At 45.7% G+C, this 18,547-nt stretch overlaps 1 protein-coding gene across 1 annotated transcript in view; it reads right to left on the bottom strand.

Moving 5' to 3' along the window:
* Positions 1–18,547, bottom strand: part of AFG2A (AAA ATPase AFG2A) — a 170,202-nt gene that overhangs the window by 100,877 nt on the left and 50,778 nt on the right. The window contains exon 14 of the mRNA XM_037058578.1: positions 12,578–12,704. Coding sequence (XP_036914473.1) covers positions 12,578–12,704 — 127 coding nt within the window. The remainder of the gene's footprint in view (positions 1–12,577; positions 12,705–18,547) is intronic.

The raw sequence follows: 18,547 nt of genomic DNA on the forward strand, positions 1-18,547 counted from the left end.
ATGGGAGAGCACCCAAGGGACTCGCCCCCCACAGGAGGCCTGCACCCCACCTGTATTTTAATCACAATTACCTGAGGAACACAGAGAACCAAGACGAATATGAACAGTGTAGCCCACCAACCTGTTTTGGTGTTTGTTGATTTCCTTTCTTAGGACTCCCTAATTTCTTTTTGACAATTACAGAAAATAACTAAATACCAGTACTAACCTATCTTTCAACTTCACGTTTTCTTCAACCAGGGAGAAGGACCTTCCGTCCAATGGGAGGTTCTAGCGACGGTGGAGTCCAGAGCTCTGAACTCATCTGCTGGTCGTCCGACAGAAACTAACTAACAGTCCTCTTCGGTATTAACAGACAGTATTTGGAAGATCCCCCTATTACAGTAATACTTTTACAATTATAAACAAGAACTGTCCTGTATATAATGGTTAAGTATGGAGAAATATCTTCACTCCGTTGTTATGACTGACCTTTTGCCCTTTCCTGGCTTTATGATCTACTACAAAAGGGAGAAGCTAAACTTGCAAAGAATGAGAGGCAGGAACAGGAGGCAGCCACAGGGAGTCCTCTGAAAGTTACAGAATCAAAGAGAATGCTCATATTTAATCTCCTGATTTTTTAAGACTATCCTTTTCATATGCTGGCACGTGTCTTAAATATACTTTTTTAGGAATGCCGGCTCCTTCACTACTCGGTGGTTTCTCGGTCTTTCATCAAACCAAAAGCTTACTCAGTCCTTTTCACGGTACTGCCAAATGTGGAATCTGCGGGCTACCCACAGTGTAGGTGTCTGTGCTCACCAGGTAGCATCGAACTCTCTCCTAACTGGGGTGCAGGGACGCAGAGGTCACAAACCCTGGGATCGCGGTAGAGACAATCCGTTATTTCTCACTGCTCTGAAAAAGGGAAACTCATTAAATGGGGCAGAGTGTTCATTCTTGGACAAACAAACATCTGAATTTAGAAAAGCTGGAAGTGAAATGTATGTGAAGGGATGCAGAATGAAGCAATCCCAATTTCCTGGATAACAGGGCATGCTGATCCAGTTAGGGATAAGAAGAAACTGAATTGCAGTGATAAAAAGCTCCCTAACAACCCAGTCCCTTTAGACTCATTTCACATTTAATAAAGACAGCCTTTGGGCGAGGCCTTCATGCACAATACTTTCATTTCAAAGCTTCCGAAGCACTGAGTGTTTTAAACACGCTTGACACATCGCGCTGGTGCCCGTGTGGCTGCACGGGGCCTAAGAACTATGAGGATGAGAAAGGACCAGGAAGGACCGTCAGCTGCAGCTGCAGAGGCAGTGGCCTCCCCTTCAAAGACTGACCGGGAGGTACTATCCCTCCACACACCTCTTCCCCAGGCACAACACACTCAAGGCGTTGTGTAGAAGCACAGCACTCTAAGAAAATTTGAAGTTTTAAAACTGCATGGTGGAACTGTTATAAAACATACAATTCTGAAACTGAGAATGGAGCACGTTCCCTTGGTGACACATCCTGACGGTGTGGGAGGAGGAAGAGGAGGAGGAAGGTGGTCAGAGAGGCCCTGCCCTCCCTTCAGGGGACACAGGACGGCCTTCAGTGCTCAGGAGCTCGTGGACCCCACGAGCCAGACACCCTGTCTGAGCAGCAGTTTCTCTCCCCTCGGAACAGAAATGCCACCTGGCAGGGCCGCTGTCGGAATTACAGACGATCGTGCCTGCTCAGCTGTGAGTGGCAACCATTCTTTTAGCTCGGTGTAACGTTTCTGGATTTTTCCGATTCCCCGCATGTATTCAGCTTTATTATTTTATTTTTTACTTTAAATATCACACCTAAGAAAAATTCCTGCAATGAAACACACACGAGCACATAACAATCATTTATTCAGAATCACAGATGTAGATCTTCCTGGAATATTCCATATACTCATATTTTTCTAGACTCTATTCTCACTTCTTTGTTTTCCACAAAGAAAACCCTTGCTGCTTCCGACAACATTCGGCTTCCCCGCGGTCTGAAGGACCACAGGGCTAGGTCTCAAACGAGAATGTGAAGTACCGACTCGCGGAAACGTGGCTGCAGGCTGCTGTCCTCCTCGCTGGCTTTGCAAACTATGGAGGGAGGCAGGGCAATCAGCTATCACCAAGACACACGCATGAATGTAACCGAAGGAAGGGAAGTTTTATGAGGAATTATTCTCAATTCCTTTAACGGTGATTAAGCACACAATCGTATTACTTCAAGGCCACTGGAACAGTCATCACCAGTTATACCTGCACTACTGCTGTGTGCATTTTCTGTTCAATAAACATACAACTCAACGACTCAAACTGGCTTTTACTAAACACCACCCTCAAGAGAAGTCTGTGTGAACAGTAGTGCAGCTATAACTGGTGATAAAGCGAGGAAGCAAACATACAGGAAACAGTAGTATTCTCGGTGAAGAACGCATGCAACAAAGAGATACCCAATTGAGCCCCACAAATCATTCTCGTTTCGAATCAGCGAATCGCAGCTGACCTGGAGCAGCTGAGGCTTTCCAGGGGCAGTGAGGCAGCGAGGCAGAAGAAGCTGGAAGGCACGCCCCTCTCCCACTCGCCGCTAGTTCTGTGCTCCAGTCCCGGACACAGCAGGAGACAAAACAGAAACCCGGGCCTCCGGGCTTACACTGGAACACAGGGGTGGACGGCAACGGACGCTGTGACCACAGAACAGCCCTGGGTGGCACCCCGGGGAGCGGGGCACCCGAGAGCGGCAGGGAGGCGAGGTCTCCTCACACAGGCACCCGGCGGGCGCTGCCCAGGAGGAGCAGCAGGGTCACTGCCTCACTCGGACGACGGCTGCCCCGGGAGTGTTTCCTCGCTCCTACACCTCCCATGAGTGTTTTGCAAGCTGTGGTACACTGGTTATAGAAAATGTCAAACATTTTTGTTGGAAATGTTTGGCTTTGCCTGCCACCCATGACAGTGCCTGGCACACAACAGGTATGCAATAAATATGTGCTGAATGACTCAATCCAAGCCACTGAACAAACAGTTTATCTGAATAGTGGCCCGAAAATTTAGTTCAGGGGCCCACAAACTTTTTCTTAAAGGCCAGACAGTGAATATTTTCATCTTAACGGCCCAACAGTCTAAGCAGCAGTAGGTGTGACTGTGTTCCAATAAAACTTTATTTACAAAAAAAGGCAAAGAACATGGTTTCCCAGCCTCTGCTCAGTTCCCTCTGTATCTATCTAATCACCTTAAGTCTTCTGTTCAACTTCCCCGGAGGTATAAATGTACAGTTATCATCTACTTGCTAATGCGTACCTTTTCCATTCTAACTCACTCCAAGAAAACAAAACATAGTCACAACAATAACACACACAAACTCACTTCTCCCCCCTTCTTTTCTCCTCTCCTGTTTTTTTCCCTTTTCCCTATTTTGTTTTAAGTGAGGACTACTAAACTTGAAAAAACCTACCATGAGGAAAGGCAAAGCTGGCTCCCTGGCTCCCTGAAGCTGCACCCTCGGTTTGGAGGAGGGCGGCCTCTGGAAGCAGCCAGTGGCACTCAGGCCACGATTCGGGTGCGTGTCTCCATCTTGTGTCCACAGAGAGTAACTGCAACACCGAGTGCAGGGTCAGTGGGACCCAGATGGCAGAGGCGGGGAGACCTGACCTGCTCAGGGGCAGATTCGGGCACCGGGCTGCCCACAAGGTTTGGGGGCAGTTCACGCTTTATGGTGACAATGCTTTAAACACACCCCTTCCACACACACGCTGTGCATAAAATGCTAGGCATAAATACTCTCCATGTACTTTCAAAATGATCAAACTAGCCCTTCTATTAGTGACTTTAAAACGTTCATGAGCTCAGATTTGGTTCTCGGCTATACTAAACACTGGTTCCCAAACACAGGAGCACAGAGGTTTTAACAAAGTAGGATAAGAAGCTTTTTCAAATAATCATATAGCTAGACATTTTTTTCTAATTCAAAATTATTTTTACATTCATTGAAGTTTTAAAAAATAGCATATAGACCAAAATATTCCAGGCTGATGACACATCTGTGAAAGAAAAAAATATGCAGCGCAACAAGTTTTCCTTTTTCAAAGAGTAATAAATATTCGGTAAAAATGTAAGAGTTCTACAGCTGTCACCCAAGGAGTTTTACACAGCAGCAACCTTAAGGCTGATTTACCACCCCCTCCCACCCCTTTCGACAATCCGGTGGTTTAAAAGAAAGGTAATTTTTTCACACCTGGATAACATTTGCTTGCTTTATAACCTGTTTGAAGAAAAGAACTTTTCATTAACAAGGAAGTTTGAAAAGGTGGTACCTGAAGAAGTTCAAAAAACAAAGCACCAGAAATGTTCGGTAAACACTGCCCTGGTATACAGCACTTACAGTTTGTCTGTCTCTGGGCCACACAAAAAGAGGCCGTAGACCCGAGTGACGTGTCACCTAGTGCACTTCTGACAGGCACAGAAACAGGCCCAGAGAGGCTGAATAACTTCAAAGAAAACACAGTGTGGGAACAGAGCCAGAACCGGACCGAGACCCCGCACCAATCTGTCTCATTTCTTCTGCTGCCTCTTGCTCACTGTCAGTTTCAGGTCTTTCCATCACACTCTGCATGTAACACTACAGTCCCTACCATCTTTGTCACCTGTTCCAAGTGCCACTCTCACTATCCTACAGACTTGTTTTCCAGAGCATGACACTCGTATGATGCAAAAGTCCCTCTCCAATGTGACACGTACTCCAAAACCTCAGCTGAACACGAAGGTCCAGGAACGGTTTTGCCCCAAACACAATAAACACAATAAACACAATGTTCAAGGGTGAAAATCACACAACTCTTCATACAACACAATACTTCTAATACCGCAAGTTCAGGAAGCTGTAACTATAAGTAAAAACGTGGAGGTAAATGAGGAGGATAATAATGACATCTTTCAGTCCTGCATTAAAGCTAAAAGAAAATAAGATGTTTTAAATAGTTATAAGGTTTAAACCAGATTAATGTTGAACTCTGCATTTTAACAGTATATAAAGCCTTAGAGTTAAGAAGCTTACCAATTTCATTAAATTTAATGTCATGTCTGCTTCCATCAGAGAAAACAGAAAGCCTTTTTTTACCCAAATACGTCTTCCGAAGGTAAACTATGTAGTTCTACTTTCAACTGTTCTTCCTCAATAAACGATCTGAACGGTAACTCTTCAAACACGTCCCCTCTCTCTGTTCTAATTAAATGTACCACAAAGCTCACCCAGATCCGGGGACCTGGCTGTACACATTCAGCTGTTTTCCAAAAGTCGGGAAGCTGCACAAATTCTCTTTGGCTTGTAAGACGCGCGATGGCTCTGTTGTCAGCGCACAGAAGAGACACACGGCAAGGCAGGCACAGGACGCCCCACCTGACGAGTTGGAAAGCCCTGTGGACCCCAGCGAAATGAACTGACTGAGACTTCTGTCCCTGCGTCCCGAGGCTCTCGCGGCTGCTGCTGTGGGTGCTCCGGGAAAGCCACCGAACCACAGGAAAAGGAATCTCCGGGAAACGTAGGAAAAGGAGGACAGGCTAGGAGGTGCTGAACTTGAAGGAAGACCTCAGGATCCAATCGGGCGTGGCTCAACTTCTGAGACTTCAATGAAACCGACACCCAAGTCCAAGGCAGGGAAGGCAGTACTTGGCAGAAAACCGAGGGAAGACCTTGATTTTTCAGACTGGTTCCTGACAACCTTGAATTCAAGAGCACTTCGTGGCAGTCTCCGGACAGTGTGAAGCGGCTGGCGGACAAACAACCGCAGCCGGGAACGCATCTGCAGCGGCGCAGCCTTCAGGCCAAGGCAGGAAGGGCCTCACTGAGCTCTGAACAGGCCCACGACCTCCTGTGGTGCGTTCACAGTCTCAGAGGGAGCGGAAAAAATGGACAACGGCTTAGGGAAACAAAAAAGAGCAAGAATGCTGAAGATGGGGTAAGAGGACCACAGGAAGTAGACCAAGACACCACAGGAAGTAGACCAAGACACCAGGCCTAAAGAAGAAAATACTGGTTGGCGACACAGGATGTAAAGACAAGACACGTAACGCACAGTTTTCAAAAACAAGGAAGAACCATGTAAAAAGGGGACTAAAAACTGGTCTTTGTAGCATCTTGGAATAAAATCGGACTGTTGGGGAGGAGCTTTAGGGAGATGAACAAGCTACTGCTTCAGGAGAATAAAGAACTCCCCAAGACTCTGAGAGATGGATGAAGCGGTCTGTTCCATGAGGCCATAGGTTCCCCACCTGTGAGTGTTGGCGAGGAGCTGGCTGATGGGGTCAGGGCATCGGAAAAGTAACTAGACTATCTAGCCCTCCAAGTTCTCTCCGGTCTTAAGAAACGTAGCTTCAGGTCTTGGTTATCAAGGGCGATGTCTTATACTTTGTCATTGTTCTTTTAATAGCAGACTGAATTCACTATTTGCACGCTGAACCACCAAATACTACTTACCAAACACATATATTTAAACCATAGGTTTTTAACTTCTCAAAATTCAAATATCGAAGCCTGAAAATCCCAATGACGACAAATACTAAAAGGGGAGCTGAACATACAATTACAAAAAAATAAAAACCATTGTAATTTTAAGGTTCAAGTGCCATGAATATTTACATTATTTACATACTGTCATAAAAACTGCATTTCTAGATTTATAGATCTTGGTGAGTCATTCATTCAGTTGGAAAGATAATTATTTAGTATTTTCAAACATTAAATATTAAAAGAACTTTTAAGAAGAGTGAAACACACCTGAAAGAACAACAAATTTATGCTGTCTTCCTACTACTGTGGGTGTACTTTCGGCTGAGAGTTACACTGTCAACTCACATGATTTATCTTAAGAAAACTCATGCAATAAATGTGTTTCAACAGTATTTAGAAAACCTGTGTGCTCACGTATGAACAACATACATTGGAGACTTGACTGAACTTCGAAGAGCTTTGAAGGTAGACGGACCGATGGTCGGTGCACCTTCTCCATAAACCCCCAACGGCGGGGACCGAGGCCTCGGAGCCCAGGCCTCCCTGCCAGGCCCCTCTGCATGTGTAGCCGCCAGAGCCCCGCGGATGAGTGTGGCCAATAGGGCTGCAGGCGTGGACACAGGTGAGAATTCCTTGTCCTTGTCGTGTGTCACAAAACAGTACTCTTTTCTGAACCTTGTCCCAACTGTCTCAGTGTATAAACCCACCCTTAGATCGTGGGGCATCCAAACCGGTGGCGGGTCGGGCTGGCCCCTGGGATAGACGGTCTTCACCTGCCCCACAGTGGGATAAGGCAGGGCCTCTGGCCCACTTCTCTCCTTGGTCCAGCCCCCAGCCCCAAAGCTGAGCCCCTCAAGGCTGCTGTGAAATGACAGTAAAGCTGAAACTGGAAGATGACCCTGGGGGCAGCCTCCCAGGTCTGACCTGGCTGCAGCTCACCCTCTAACCCCCAAGGACTTTCGTGTCGTTATGATAAAAACCGCCAAAGACCAGCAAGTGTCCTCTCCTCGAACACTCACAGGAAATAAACTGAGCTTTACGCAGACCTTTCACACCGGTTAGGTTGGACAGCCTGCTCTTCTGACTCTGCTGACAACAGGACCTGCTGCCTCCCACAGGAAGGGTAAAGAGAGATGCTGTCCAAAGGTGCTCGTAACCTTCTTCCTGAAGGTGTTTTTTGGAACACAATTCATTTGAAGATTGGAAGCTACATATATTTAGCTTCTCACTTGCTGACATTTCTAAATATGGTAATTAAATGTCCCATGTAACAAAGATACCCATAAAACCAACTTCTAACTTGTGATATTTAAGAAACAAAAAATTGCATCATATTTGACTCATCAAGCACGTTTCTTCTTCCGGAAAAGCCGAAAGGAAAGTTTACTGCTTCCACGACACACACACACACCAAGTCAGCAGCTAACTCCGAACCTGAGCTATTCTGGACCTCCACGGAACTCCCGAAATCTTCCTCGGCTCTTCCCCCAATCCCTCCCACAGACAGCTCAGAGAACATTCAAAAATCTGCTAGCATGTGAAAACTAGATACTTATAGATTACAGCTAATACTCTCAATAATAATCATTGAGAGCCTGTTACGTACTAGCCATCATTACTAAAAGTAATCGAAGGGCCTAAATTCAAAAGTATTCATAGAACTAAACTGCTGTGAGACTGTGTAACACCTAGAAGAGTAGACATGACCGTTGTTCCTCCACGTTCAACATACACGCACGAGAGGGCACGGACCGAGCACTCTCTCCCCAAGGGCCACACAAGCACGGGCCAGACGGAGAACGGCATGACTCCCAGAGTCCGTGCCTTTGCCCCTTATCTGAGCACCAACAAGAATGCAGCTGTTTGCCGTTCCAACATCCCCTGTTGCCGTGGGAGGAAGCCCCGCCCACCCCCAGTCTAAAGACACTATGTCTGCTCGACATCACAGTCTCGTCACTCTACGTCTGTCCTGCACTTCCTGTCACTCTCAGCAAAATGCACACTCTTGGCTGCAACTCCGCTTCGCTCGTCTCTAAGCTGGAGGAGGGGTGAGGGGAAGAGGTCTGTGGAGGCTCTGAGATGCCACCAGAAGCCACCAGAGACCCCAACGGCCACTCTCCTCGGCCTAGTGCACTACAGCACAGCTAATGGGGCTGATGCGTAAATACGACCCAACAGGAAGCAGGACAGCGTGACTCCTGAGCGGCGTCTCACTGCCTCTGCTGAGTCACCACAACCCGCACAGACTGAAGCTGCAAACAGGTTTAGTCTCCCCACACGACACGAAACTGAAACGCTGTCCAAAAGAGACACTAACTATGCACAACACGTGGGCCGCATGATGTGCGAACTTCACTCCCCCAACAGTCCAAGAGTTAGTTCTCCCGGAACGAACACACTAACGCAAGGTCACTATGACACGGAGGTTACAGGTGAGCGGGCAGCAGGACGTAACTTCTGCTAGCTGATTCACAAGGCCAGACCCTTAGTTAAATGTAGCCCAAGTTAAACTCAATGTCTAATTTCTCTGACACCAGACTGCTCCTCCCCCCTCTCCCTTCCCAGTTTCGGGCTAAGAGCAAAACCTCTGTCTTTCCATGTCAGCCCGTGACATGTGCTTTAATCCTTCTGTCGCCTGTTCTCTTCCTCACGGTCTCCTCCAGAGAAGACAGGTGGTGAAAACTGTGTCTGTGCATTCCGTAACAGGAAATTGTTTTCTGGTTTTAAAAATCTGCCTCCTAAGACTGTTTTGTTTCTACCAGCACATTCAGGGCACATTTTGGACACCATGTTCTAATCGCACATGTGCTGAATCTTTTTTATAGTACTAACACACAAACACTACTCTATAATAGTTTTGGAGAAAAAATCTAGAAAGGCAACAGACTTTCAATACACCACATATCATCTGAGTAGTAAAAAAAGTACAGTCTAAAAAGGCATATTCCGTATGAATATGAAATTCTACCTGAAAGAGAAAACATTAAAATATTTTTTAAAAACTTCTGGTTATTTAAATATTTTGGCCCTGGCTGGTATGGCTCAGTGGAACGCGTGTTGGCCTGAGGACCAAGAGAGCACCCATTCAACTCCTGGTCAGGGGACGCGTGTCTGGGTTGCGGGCCAGGTGTCCAGTTGGGGGCGCAGGAGGCACCAACAGATCGATGTTTCTCTCTCACACTGATGTCTCTCTCCCCCTCTTCCTCCCTCCCTTCCCCTTTCTCTGAAACTAAATAAAGCCTTTTTAAAAAAATAAAATAAAATACTTATTTTCGACACGTGCAGGGCAGGTACAGAACATTTAGGCCACGTTTCCATGCATTCAAAGTTGTACTTGAAAACAGCATCTCATTTGATGACCTTGAAACCATTCGCCCACCTCCTTTTTTTAATTTTAGAGAGACAGGAAGAGGGGAGGAAGAGAAACGCTGATGTGAGGGAGAGACATGGATTGGTTGCCTCCTGCAGGTGCCCCATCCAGGGACCCAACCGGCGACCTTCCAGTTNCGCGTGTCTGTGTTGCGGGCCAGGTGTCCAGTTGGGGGTGCAGGAGGCACCAACAGATCGATGTTTCTCTCTCACACTGATGTCTCTCTCCCCCTCTTCCTCCCTCCCTTCCCCTTTCTCTGAAACTAAATAAAGCCTTTTTAAAAAATAAAATAAAATACTTATTTTCAACACGTGCAGGGCAGGTACAGAACATTCAGGCCACGTTTCCATGCATTCAAAGTTGTACTTGAAAACAGCATCTCATTTGATGACCTTGAAACCATTCGCCCACCTCCTTTTTTTAATTTTAGAGAGACAGGAAGAGGGGAGGAAGAGAAACGCTGATGTGAGGGAGAGACATCGATTGGTTGCCTCCTGCAGGTGCCCCATCCAGGGACCCAACCGGCGACCTTCCAGTTCGCAGGATGGTACTTAACCAACCAACCGAGCCGCACCAGCCAAGGCTGAAACCATTCCTACAGATACCTTTTCCCATTTACCAATTTTATGTTTTGCTGCTGGTAATTTTATTTTTATCTATTACAAATCAAATATAATTTTTCAAGAACTTGAGTAGTTCATTAACGTTAGATTCCCTGTGATGTCGTGAAAATAATCTTCGTATCTAATTAGTAAACACTTTCAACATCTTAAGTGTGCTTGTCACATTTAAATTAAGGAGGTGGCTTTTCCGGGCAATGGAGGCAGACACCGTGAGAGGGATAAAACACAGTGGCTTTCCTCCACTGTTGTCTGCGAAGAGGGAGGGGAACGCGTGCGTGGTCCCCAGGAGTGGAGAGCAGCGCCCCCACCCAGTGCCCCCACCCAGGCGGGTGAGGAACCACAGCCCCTAGGCCTGTGATCACAGGAAGTGAGCTCCGCCACACCCAGGTGCCCTCTGAAGAGGGACACCAGCTCCTGCCAATAATGGTTTCAGCCTCTGGCGAGTCCCTGAGCAGACAGCCCCGTCAGGCCGTGCCCAGATCCGGACCGACCACAGGGGCAGTAGTAAGTGGCTGCTGTGCATCTGAGGTCTTTGTCAAGCAGCAGGAGAACGAACATGAGCACTAACCACGCTAAGTCATACAGCTGGATTCAGAAGGACCCAGAGAAGTTTACTGTGAGCTCAACGTCCTACTTCAAGAAATGGATCAAACTCTAAAGACAAACAATATTAAGAAACCAAACCAAAGAAGGGCGCTGTTAGATCAGACATGCAGTGCAGGAAACCTGAGAAGTTTTAGAACTCATTGGCCACGGAGTGACCCGGTGACAAATGTCATAAAAATCAACGTAATCTTAACAGGAAAAAGATGATTTTTGGAGCCCCTTTATTTGTGAATTAAAAGGTGGGACTAGGTCATTTTTACGGGCTCTCCCCTGCCTCCTACGACCCTTGGTCACACTCAGCCCCGCCTGTTGCGCAGGCGTCACAGAAGCCTGGGTGCTGACCCAGACCCCACAGACGCTCAGGGCTCATGTCGCTTCTTATAGAACGCTGCGTCGGAAAAAAGGGCGACTGAAGGGTCTTTGTCACAGAGCAAAATACTGCAGTGGACGAGAGCAACGCTCTCTTTGCACATAGAAGTCCCTCTGATGTTTTCAAAAGGATCACTCTTTACCTCCCGCTCCGAAGACTGGAACTCTGTGTGTGTGTGCACGGGGGGAGGGGCTCCTGAGGTCATATAATGTTAACAAAAGAGGAGCAACTGGCTCAGGCTCTGGGAGCAAATCATTACTCTCAATTTAAATCTCTGTTTAAAAAGGTATGCATTCAGTATAAATTAGACACTTAAAATTTAGTTGGTTCTTTTACTAAGCTATGACTGGGATGGGGGATGTAGCAAAAACTTAAAAAAGGGTTGCTTTTGCACCTATAAGGCTTATTTAATGCTGCAGCCTAAGTAAATTATTAGAGAAGAAAAATTCATTGTCATTTTTATTCTAATTGCTCTGAAATCAACTGCTGGGCCAGGACTTCTGGAAAGTTGTTAATAATAACTTGAGTCTAGTACTAAATAGCCAGAAATTTATCTTAATGTAAACGGGAATGTTGAAAACTCCTAAAAAAAGAGTCAGAAGACACAATAAAAAAAAACAATCAGCCCCGGCTGGTGTGGCTCAGTGGACTGAGTGCCAGCCTGAGAACCACAGGGTCGCAGGTTTGGTCAGGCACCTGCCTGGGCTGTGGGCCAGGACCCCAGTAGGGGGCGTGTGAGAGGCAACCACACAGTGATGTTTCTCTCCCCTCCTTCCCCCCTCTCTAAAAATAAATAAATAAAATCTTTAAAAAAAAGAATCACAGAACTTCACTAACTCTAGAGAAATATACTTTTTAAGTTTGGTGTGACCATGGGGGAGGGAAAATTCAAGGTTGCAAAAGAGTTTCATTAACACCAAAACCATAAGCAAAAAAAAAAAAACCACCATAAAAGCTTTTCTCTTTCCTCTTCATTTGCTTTAGTTTAAAACCTTTCGGCATCCTCGAAATAAAAAACTGATTAGGAAATAATTTGACATTGAAAAAATGTAACGAAATGGCCCCACTCTTGGCCTTCCAGTGCCCCCGCAGCCCCTCTCCTACCTTGTCTATCCGATCCGGGCGGTTGGTAGCGGCCAGAACTGTCACGTCCTTCAGCTGCTCGACACCGTCCATCTCCGTGAGGAGCTGAGCCAGAACCCGGTCGGCCACGTTCCCAGCACCGGACGAGCTGCCGTTTAAAAACACGGTTCAACGACTATGTTCACCTACCCCCGAAAACACCATTCTTCTTAAAATACTGTATATTACATAACAAGGAAAATCACGTCTGCTTCTAAATATAAAGGGCCCCCTTCAGAATCCATTACTGGTTGAATTATCATATCCCAAAACCCATGATATTCAAACCATTCCCCTTCCTCATCATCAGCCAGGTTCATTGCCTCCCCGACAGCGACATGCCATGTGCACACGGCAAACATGAAGGAGCGCAGAAGAAAGGCATGCTACTTAGAACGAAGTGGGCAGGTGCGAGAAACTTGAAGGAGACACAGTCAGTAGGGCTGGTAAACCCAAGTCTCCATGGAGTCACAAGAAGAGAACGTGAACTGTCGACACGCTGGATCTGAAGTGCCCGTGGGACACCCGGAGATGTGCACATAAACGAGGTCTATGGCAGAAATACGTCTCCTGAATTCTTTGCCACCAAGATAGGACGAGACCTGGAGAGATGCAAGTAGGACAGACCGCCCAGGAACGGGCGGTGAGTGAAGAAAACTGAACGGATAACGCACAGAACACTATCACCAGTACTCTGGAAGGGCAATGTATTAGTTTGCTCAGGCGGCCAGGACAAAATACCACAGACTAGGAACTGAAGCCACAGAAATTCACCTTCTCATAGTCTCAGGGACTGAAAGGTCAAGGTGAGGGTTCCGCATGGCTGGGCTCTGGTGAGGGCTCTCTTCAGGGCGAGTATGAGTAAGGAAGTTAAATTAGATCACACACACACACACACACACACACACGCACACACACACACATCCTTCCAGCTGGAGAAGTCTGTGCTCTGTGATAGTGGTATGCAGCACCTAGTAATTTAACTCATTACTTTTAATAAAATGTGCATATTCAGAAACTTATATGCACTGACATCCCCAATTGAGCACTTCTAAACCAAAAGAGGTGAACTCGTACTTGTCCAATCTGCCATCTGCTGTCGGAGGAACGGTGGCTGTCAGTAACGGGGAGAGGAGGTGAAGGGAGTTCCTGGGATTCCCATCACCCGACACTGCCCTGCCCGTCCTCTCCATGGTCACTGGGGGCTGGCCGGAGAACAGCACAGTGAAAACGTTTTATGGGCTGAGAAATATTCTCAGCAGAATTTCAAAGCTGCAGCAGGAAACAAAACCCATAAACCTGACGTCCCAGGAAACCAACTCCCAGAAAAAGTCTGAAAACAAATGTGTAATCACTAACATAATGAAATGACTTTGTAAAACTTTATTATCTGCTAGAGACAGTCAACATGAAGATGAGGGGGAAAAGTTCAGCTGTAGAAAATATGGCAGCTATCCTTTCCCAAAACATGACTTCTTCTTTTCTCTTAAGAAGTCAAGCCACTTTTTCAAATTATTTATATTCAAAAGTCATGTGGTAATACCACAGGCCAAAGGGACTCTATGTCTCAGAACAAGTCAGAAGCCACAGCCACAGCCCAAGTCCAGCCAGCCGACTGTTTTCATGTGATCGCCTGCTCACTGGGGCCTCTTCTGTGTCACCGTGGTGGAGATGAACAGTTGGAGGAGGGGCTGCGTGGCCCTCCAAGTCAGAAATATGCACGCTCTGGCCTGCTGAAGAAATCTCACTGCCACGATGGTGATTCGTACACCGATTTTTTTATTTTTCAATACTCAATATTTCACAAAAATGATCATTTATTTCCTTTTCGGGAAATAAAATTCCCTATCATCAGATTTCCAAATTATAGACCAACATCTCATTTACCCGATTTAAAATTTTCGATGTTTTTCTAGTCTACATATTAAAATGTCATAAAGAGCTCCAAATGGTAGGCACCTGAATTCATTTCTTAAAATCCATCCCCCACACCCTTGCAGTCATTACTCAGGCTTTGAAGAGACCTATAAAAGACCAAAGGGGGGCCAGCCACAGAAATTCCACTCTGAGCACAAGCCTTGCCTACAACAATTCTCGGTATTCATGTAAAATGCAAGCAAATTTTCATTTTAAAGGCAAGACAGGAACAAGAAGAGAAACTACCTGCCCCATGTCAACAAAGAAAAGATTCCCGGTGCCCCGTCCAATGCCGCATCGGGGCCCTGCGTCCCAGCAGTCGGACCCTCCATCCGTGCGGCTGCAGGACTCAGCCCCGACGAAACACAAACAAGGCACTCACGGAGCTCTGCTGTACACGCGTGAGACTATCAGAATGATAGTCTCACGGAAAAGTCCGCCAGACACTTTCCGTTTCTTTGGCTGTTTTCTCCAGCACCTGTTTAACACGGAAGTCTACCAACGTGAAAACTATGCGTGCCAGAGAACAGGCCCTGATTCAGAGACTTGAAACACAGACATGCAAAAGAATAGTGGCTAGGATTTCTAATAAGTGGTTTTCGTTCAAGCCTGTAATACGTAGAATTATTCTTTACATAATTAGATAATTTTTACCCAGAAAACCACACCCAGATCTGACAGTGTAAGAGGCCGTTTGCAGAGCACTGCACCAGAAACTCGAGTCCTTGTCCTGCTGACCTCGAAGGAGTTCACGTGCCTCTTCTCTCAATTCTAGGGGCTTCTGTTTCTTCTGAAGAATAAAACCTTGCACTAGATGACTTGTAAGAATCTTTCCAGCTACAAAATTTTATGAAATTGTAAAAACCACCATAAAAACCACATTTAAACAACTTAAAACCTTCCTTGAAAGTGTCATTCCGAGAAATGATGCCTACAGACACTTCTACAGTGCTTAGTGCCATGAATTCACAACGCTACCTGAGCTCCAAACACACTACGAAAAGGCCGCCCCATTTCCTGACCTTCATGGTAAAACTCAGAGCTCTTCTCAGAGTGCTGCTGAGCCCGGAACCCTCTCCCGCAATGAGAGCTCCAAACCGCCTGCCGTTACGGCCCCTCCAAGTACAGGTGCGTTGGGCGCAGAAACGGCTGTGCCCACCACCGGTCCTCAGTATCGCAGACCTCCCAGCACCTCCTGGGAGACAGCCAGTCAGTCGGCTTCCAACTGAGCACCGAGTCTTCTTCATTTTCCATACGCTCATCTTTTTTACATTCTAGTCCTAAAACAACATCCTGAACAGTTTTGTGTGTAATTGCACTAGTTTTATAAAACAGAAATCATCCTCTCTTTTGCCCAAGTAACAACACTGTCTTACTTCTATTTATAGAACACTTTCCTTACATTTAAATTTTTGAAATCAGACTGTCTCTTGCAATTGGTTTCTCAGCACCATTTCACAGTTCGAAGCTGAACTTCCCTTCGCTAATGCTGCATCACCGACCTCACAACTGATGACGGCATCTTAGGTTGACGAAACCTCACCGTGCCGGTCACCTGTAGAATACGTTCCTTGATTTCCAAAACACTTCCATTTCCTCCTCTAAAATATAAACTCTGTTGGGCCCGACGTATTTTTATCCCTTGCACTATATACCTGTATGAAAATTATTATTATTATAAAAATATCCATGCAGAAATTATAGAAATGCTGAAGTTTTTTAAGTGGTCACGAAACGCCAGGTACTGCGTGAAGCATTTTCAGGGGTACCCAACCCATGGCCAGGATGGCTGTGAATGCGGCCCAGCACAAAATCGTAAATTTACTTAAAAGAGTATGAGGTATTTTTTTTATTACGTGTTGCAAGGTATTTAATGTGTGGCCCAAGACAACTCTTCATACAGTGTGGCCCAGAGACACCAAAAGGCTGCACACCCCCTGACATGTATTTAGTTCCGACAACCTAGAATTTATTCCTTCTGACTCTGTTTTGCAAATGAAGAAATTGTGGCTTACAGAAGTTGAGAGAATTGCCTCAGGTTCTGTTCACTGTTTTATCCCTAACACCAAGCTTGCTGCAGAATAAGCATTCAACAAACATTTACTTGAAAGGAGTCTAACAACAGCCCAGTTACACAGACAGGGTCATTACTATGAAAGTCACTGAGAAAATGCACAATAAACACAAGCTTGAGAGGTAAGATAGTTGATTACTTAGACCTGGAACTCTGGAATCTACGGTATGGTCATCAAGTCAAAAAGCAGCGGAGAGGGGCAGCTCCAGGGTGTAAGTTCCTGAATTCCAACCCAGCTTTGTCGCTAGGGAGACCGGAGAGAGGAAGGTGTTTGCACAACTATATGCCTCACCTGCCTCACCCAGGAAATGGAGGTGGGAATAGGGCCTACCTACACCTCCCAGGCTGTTGTGACAATCTGAACATAATACAACAAATGGCCACACCTCAAAGAGCAACAAAGGGATTACTCGGAAGTTAAGTAAGTAAACAAGATGGTCCCCTCCAGCTCTCTGACTCTCAGTTTGGAGATTCCCATATAGATATCTGCTAGTTCTGCTTGAGGTCTCGGTGGACCAGGAACCAGCGTCAGCTGACGAACTCGATTCAAGACCTGAGACAAAGGAAGGTTTGCTCCAGGAGTCTCCAGCTTAGCCAGTGGCCATTTCCTCAGTCACAGGAGGCCAGTCCAAGAGAGCCCCTCCCCCATACCTGTCCACCTCTGGGGACAGGGCTGCTAACCAGACAAGGCTGCCTGATGAATTACTGCCCACCTTGTCCTTTGGTCTCCACTATAAACTGTCAAGAAGGCAGAAAGTTAAGGTAGCTGGGGGTGCGGAGGGGAGTGCAGGCAAAATACCAAAGGCAGTAGTCAATTGTATAATGTCTTATTTTGCATTCATGCAGGGGTCTTTTTGTGACTTTTTTCTTTACCTGTAAAGCACTTAAAAGCTTCTAGGGCCTAATAAGCACTAAACGAGTGTTATCTAATATTAGCAGGCTGTACAACGAAAACCCCATCCCTACTTCAGCGCCTCACCTCCTCCCCCAGCATCTGTTTTCCAAAGCGCTGTGCTGCTTTAACAGCATTTCCAGTTTTCCCAAATGTTACGATGTCACTGAAGCACTTTGCAAAAGGAATCTTGCATTTCCTCCAAATCCCAATATGAAATAAGACAAAAAAATCTATTCAGAACCCCGTAATTTCAACGAGCACACAGATACAGAGGAGTGAAAGTAAGCCTTATTCATTTTAAGGCTCGCCCAAGTCCCAAAGAAATGTAAATGGGCAGGAAACAGAGGAGAAAACAGTGGTTGTCATTAGACCCTTTCATAAGTGTGAAAAAATAAGTCTGAAAGCACAAACATGTCTAAAGCTAAGCAACACATGTCTCCACTCCACTCACAATGCACTGCCCACAGCTCTCCATTTTCATGGCTAATGAGTAACTTGAAATAGTCAAAATTAATTGGTGTAATATGCACAGAATAATAAAGACTAGTATATATATATCATAATTCTCTGCTCAATTTATTAGGCATCTTAAGTTTGGAAATTATAACCTTTATAAGAAGAAACAGTCTTACCCACTGTCATGTCTGGGCTGGCCATAGGGACTTTATCTAAATGTTATTGTTTGAACAAAGGAAAGTAATGACTATTCTATAGCCCAATGTTATGCAGAAATGTCTCCTAGTTTATGGAATTTTTTATTTGTCTATGTTTTCCATTTCTTTAACAGGGCATGAAATTGGTTTAATATCTTTAAAATTTTATACTTTTGGATCCATCACCAGCTGTTTTTATAGTTCCTAGAAACTGTTTAATTTAAACAGCTGAAGAAAAAAACACACAACATATATGTGGAGGTTTTATGTGCTTTTGTTTTCAGATAATAGCAGCCTAATCAGATAGAACGACCACTTTCTAGGCAACGCCAGCTCACCCCAAAATGAGGGAACCCCCGAAAGCAGCATCACTCTAGGAGATTCTTGTGGCCAGAACCAACCAACAATGAGAC

Source organism: Sturnira hondurensis, unplaced genomic scaffold (genome assembly GCF_014824575.4).
Source record: "Sturnira hondurensis isolate 20B ecotype Veracruz unplaced genomic scaffold, ASM1482457v3 Scaffold0010128, whole genome shotgun sequence".
Taxonomy (NCBI): Eukaryota; Metazoa; Chordata; class Mammalia; order Chiroptera; family Phyllostomidae; genus Sturnira; species Sturnira hondurensis.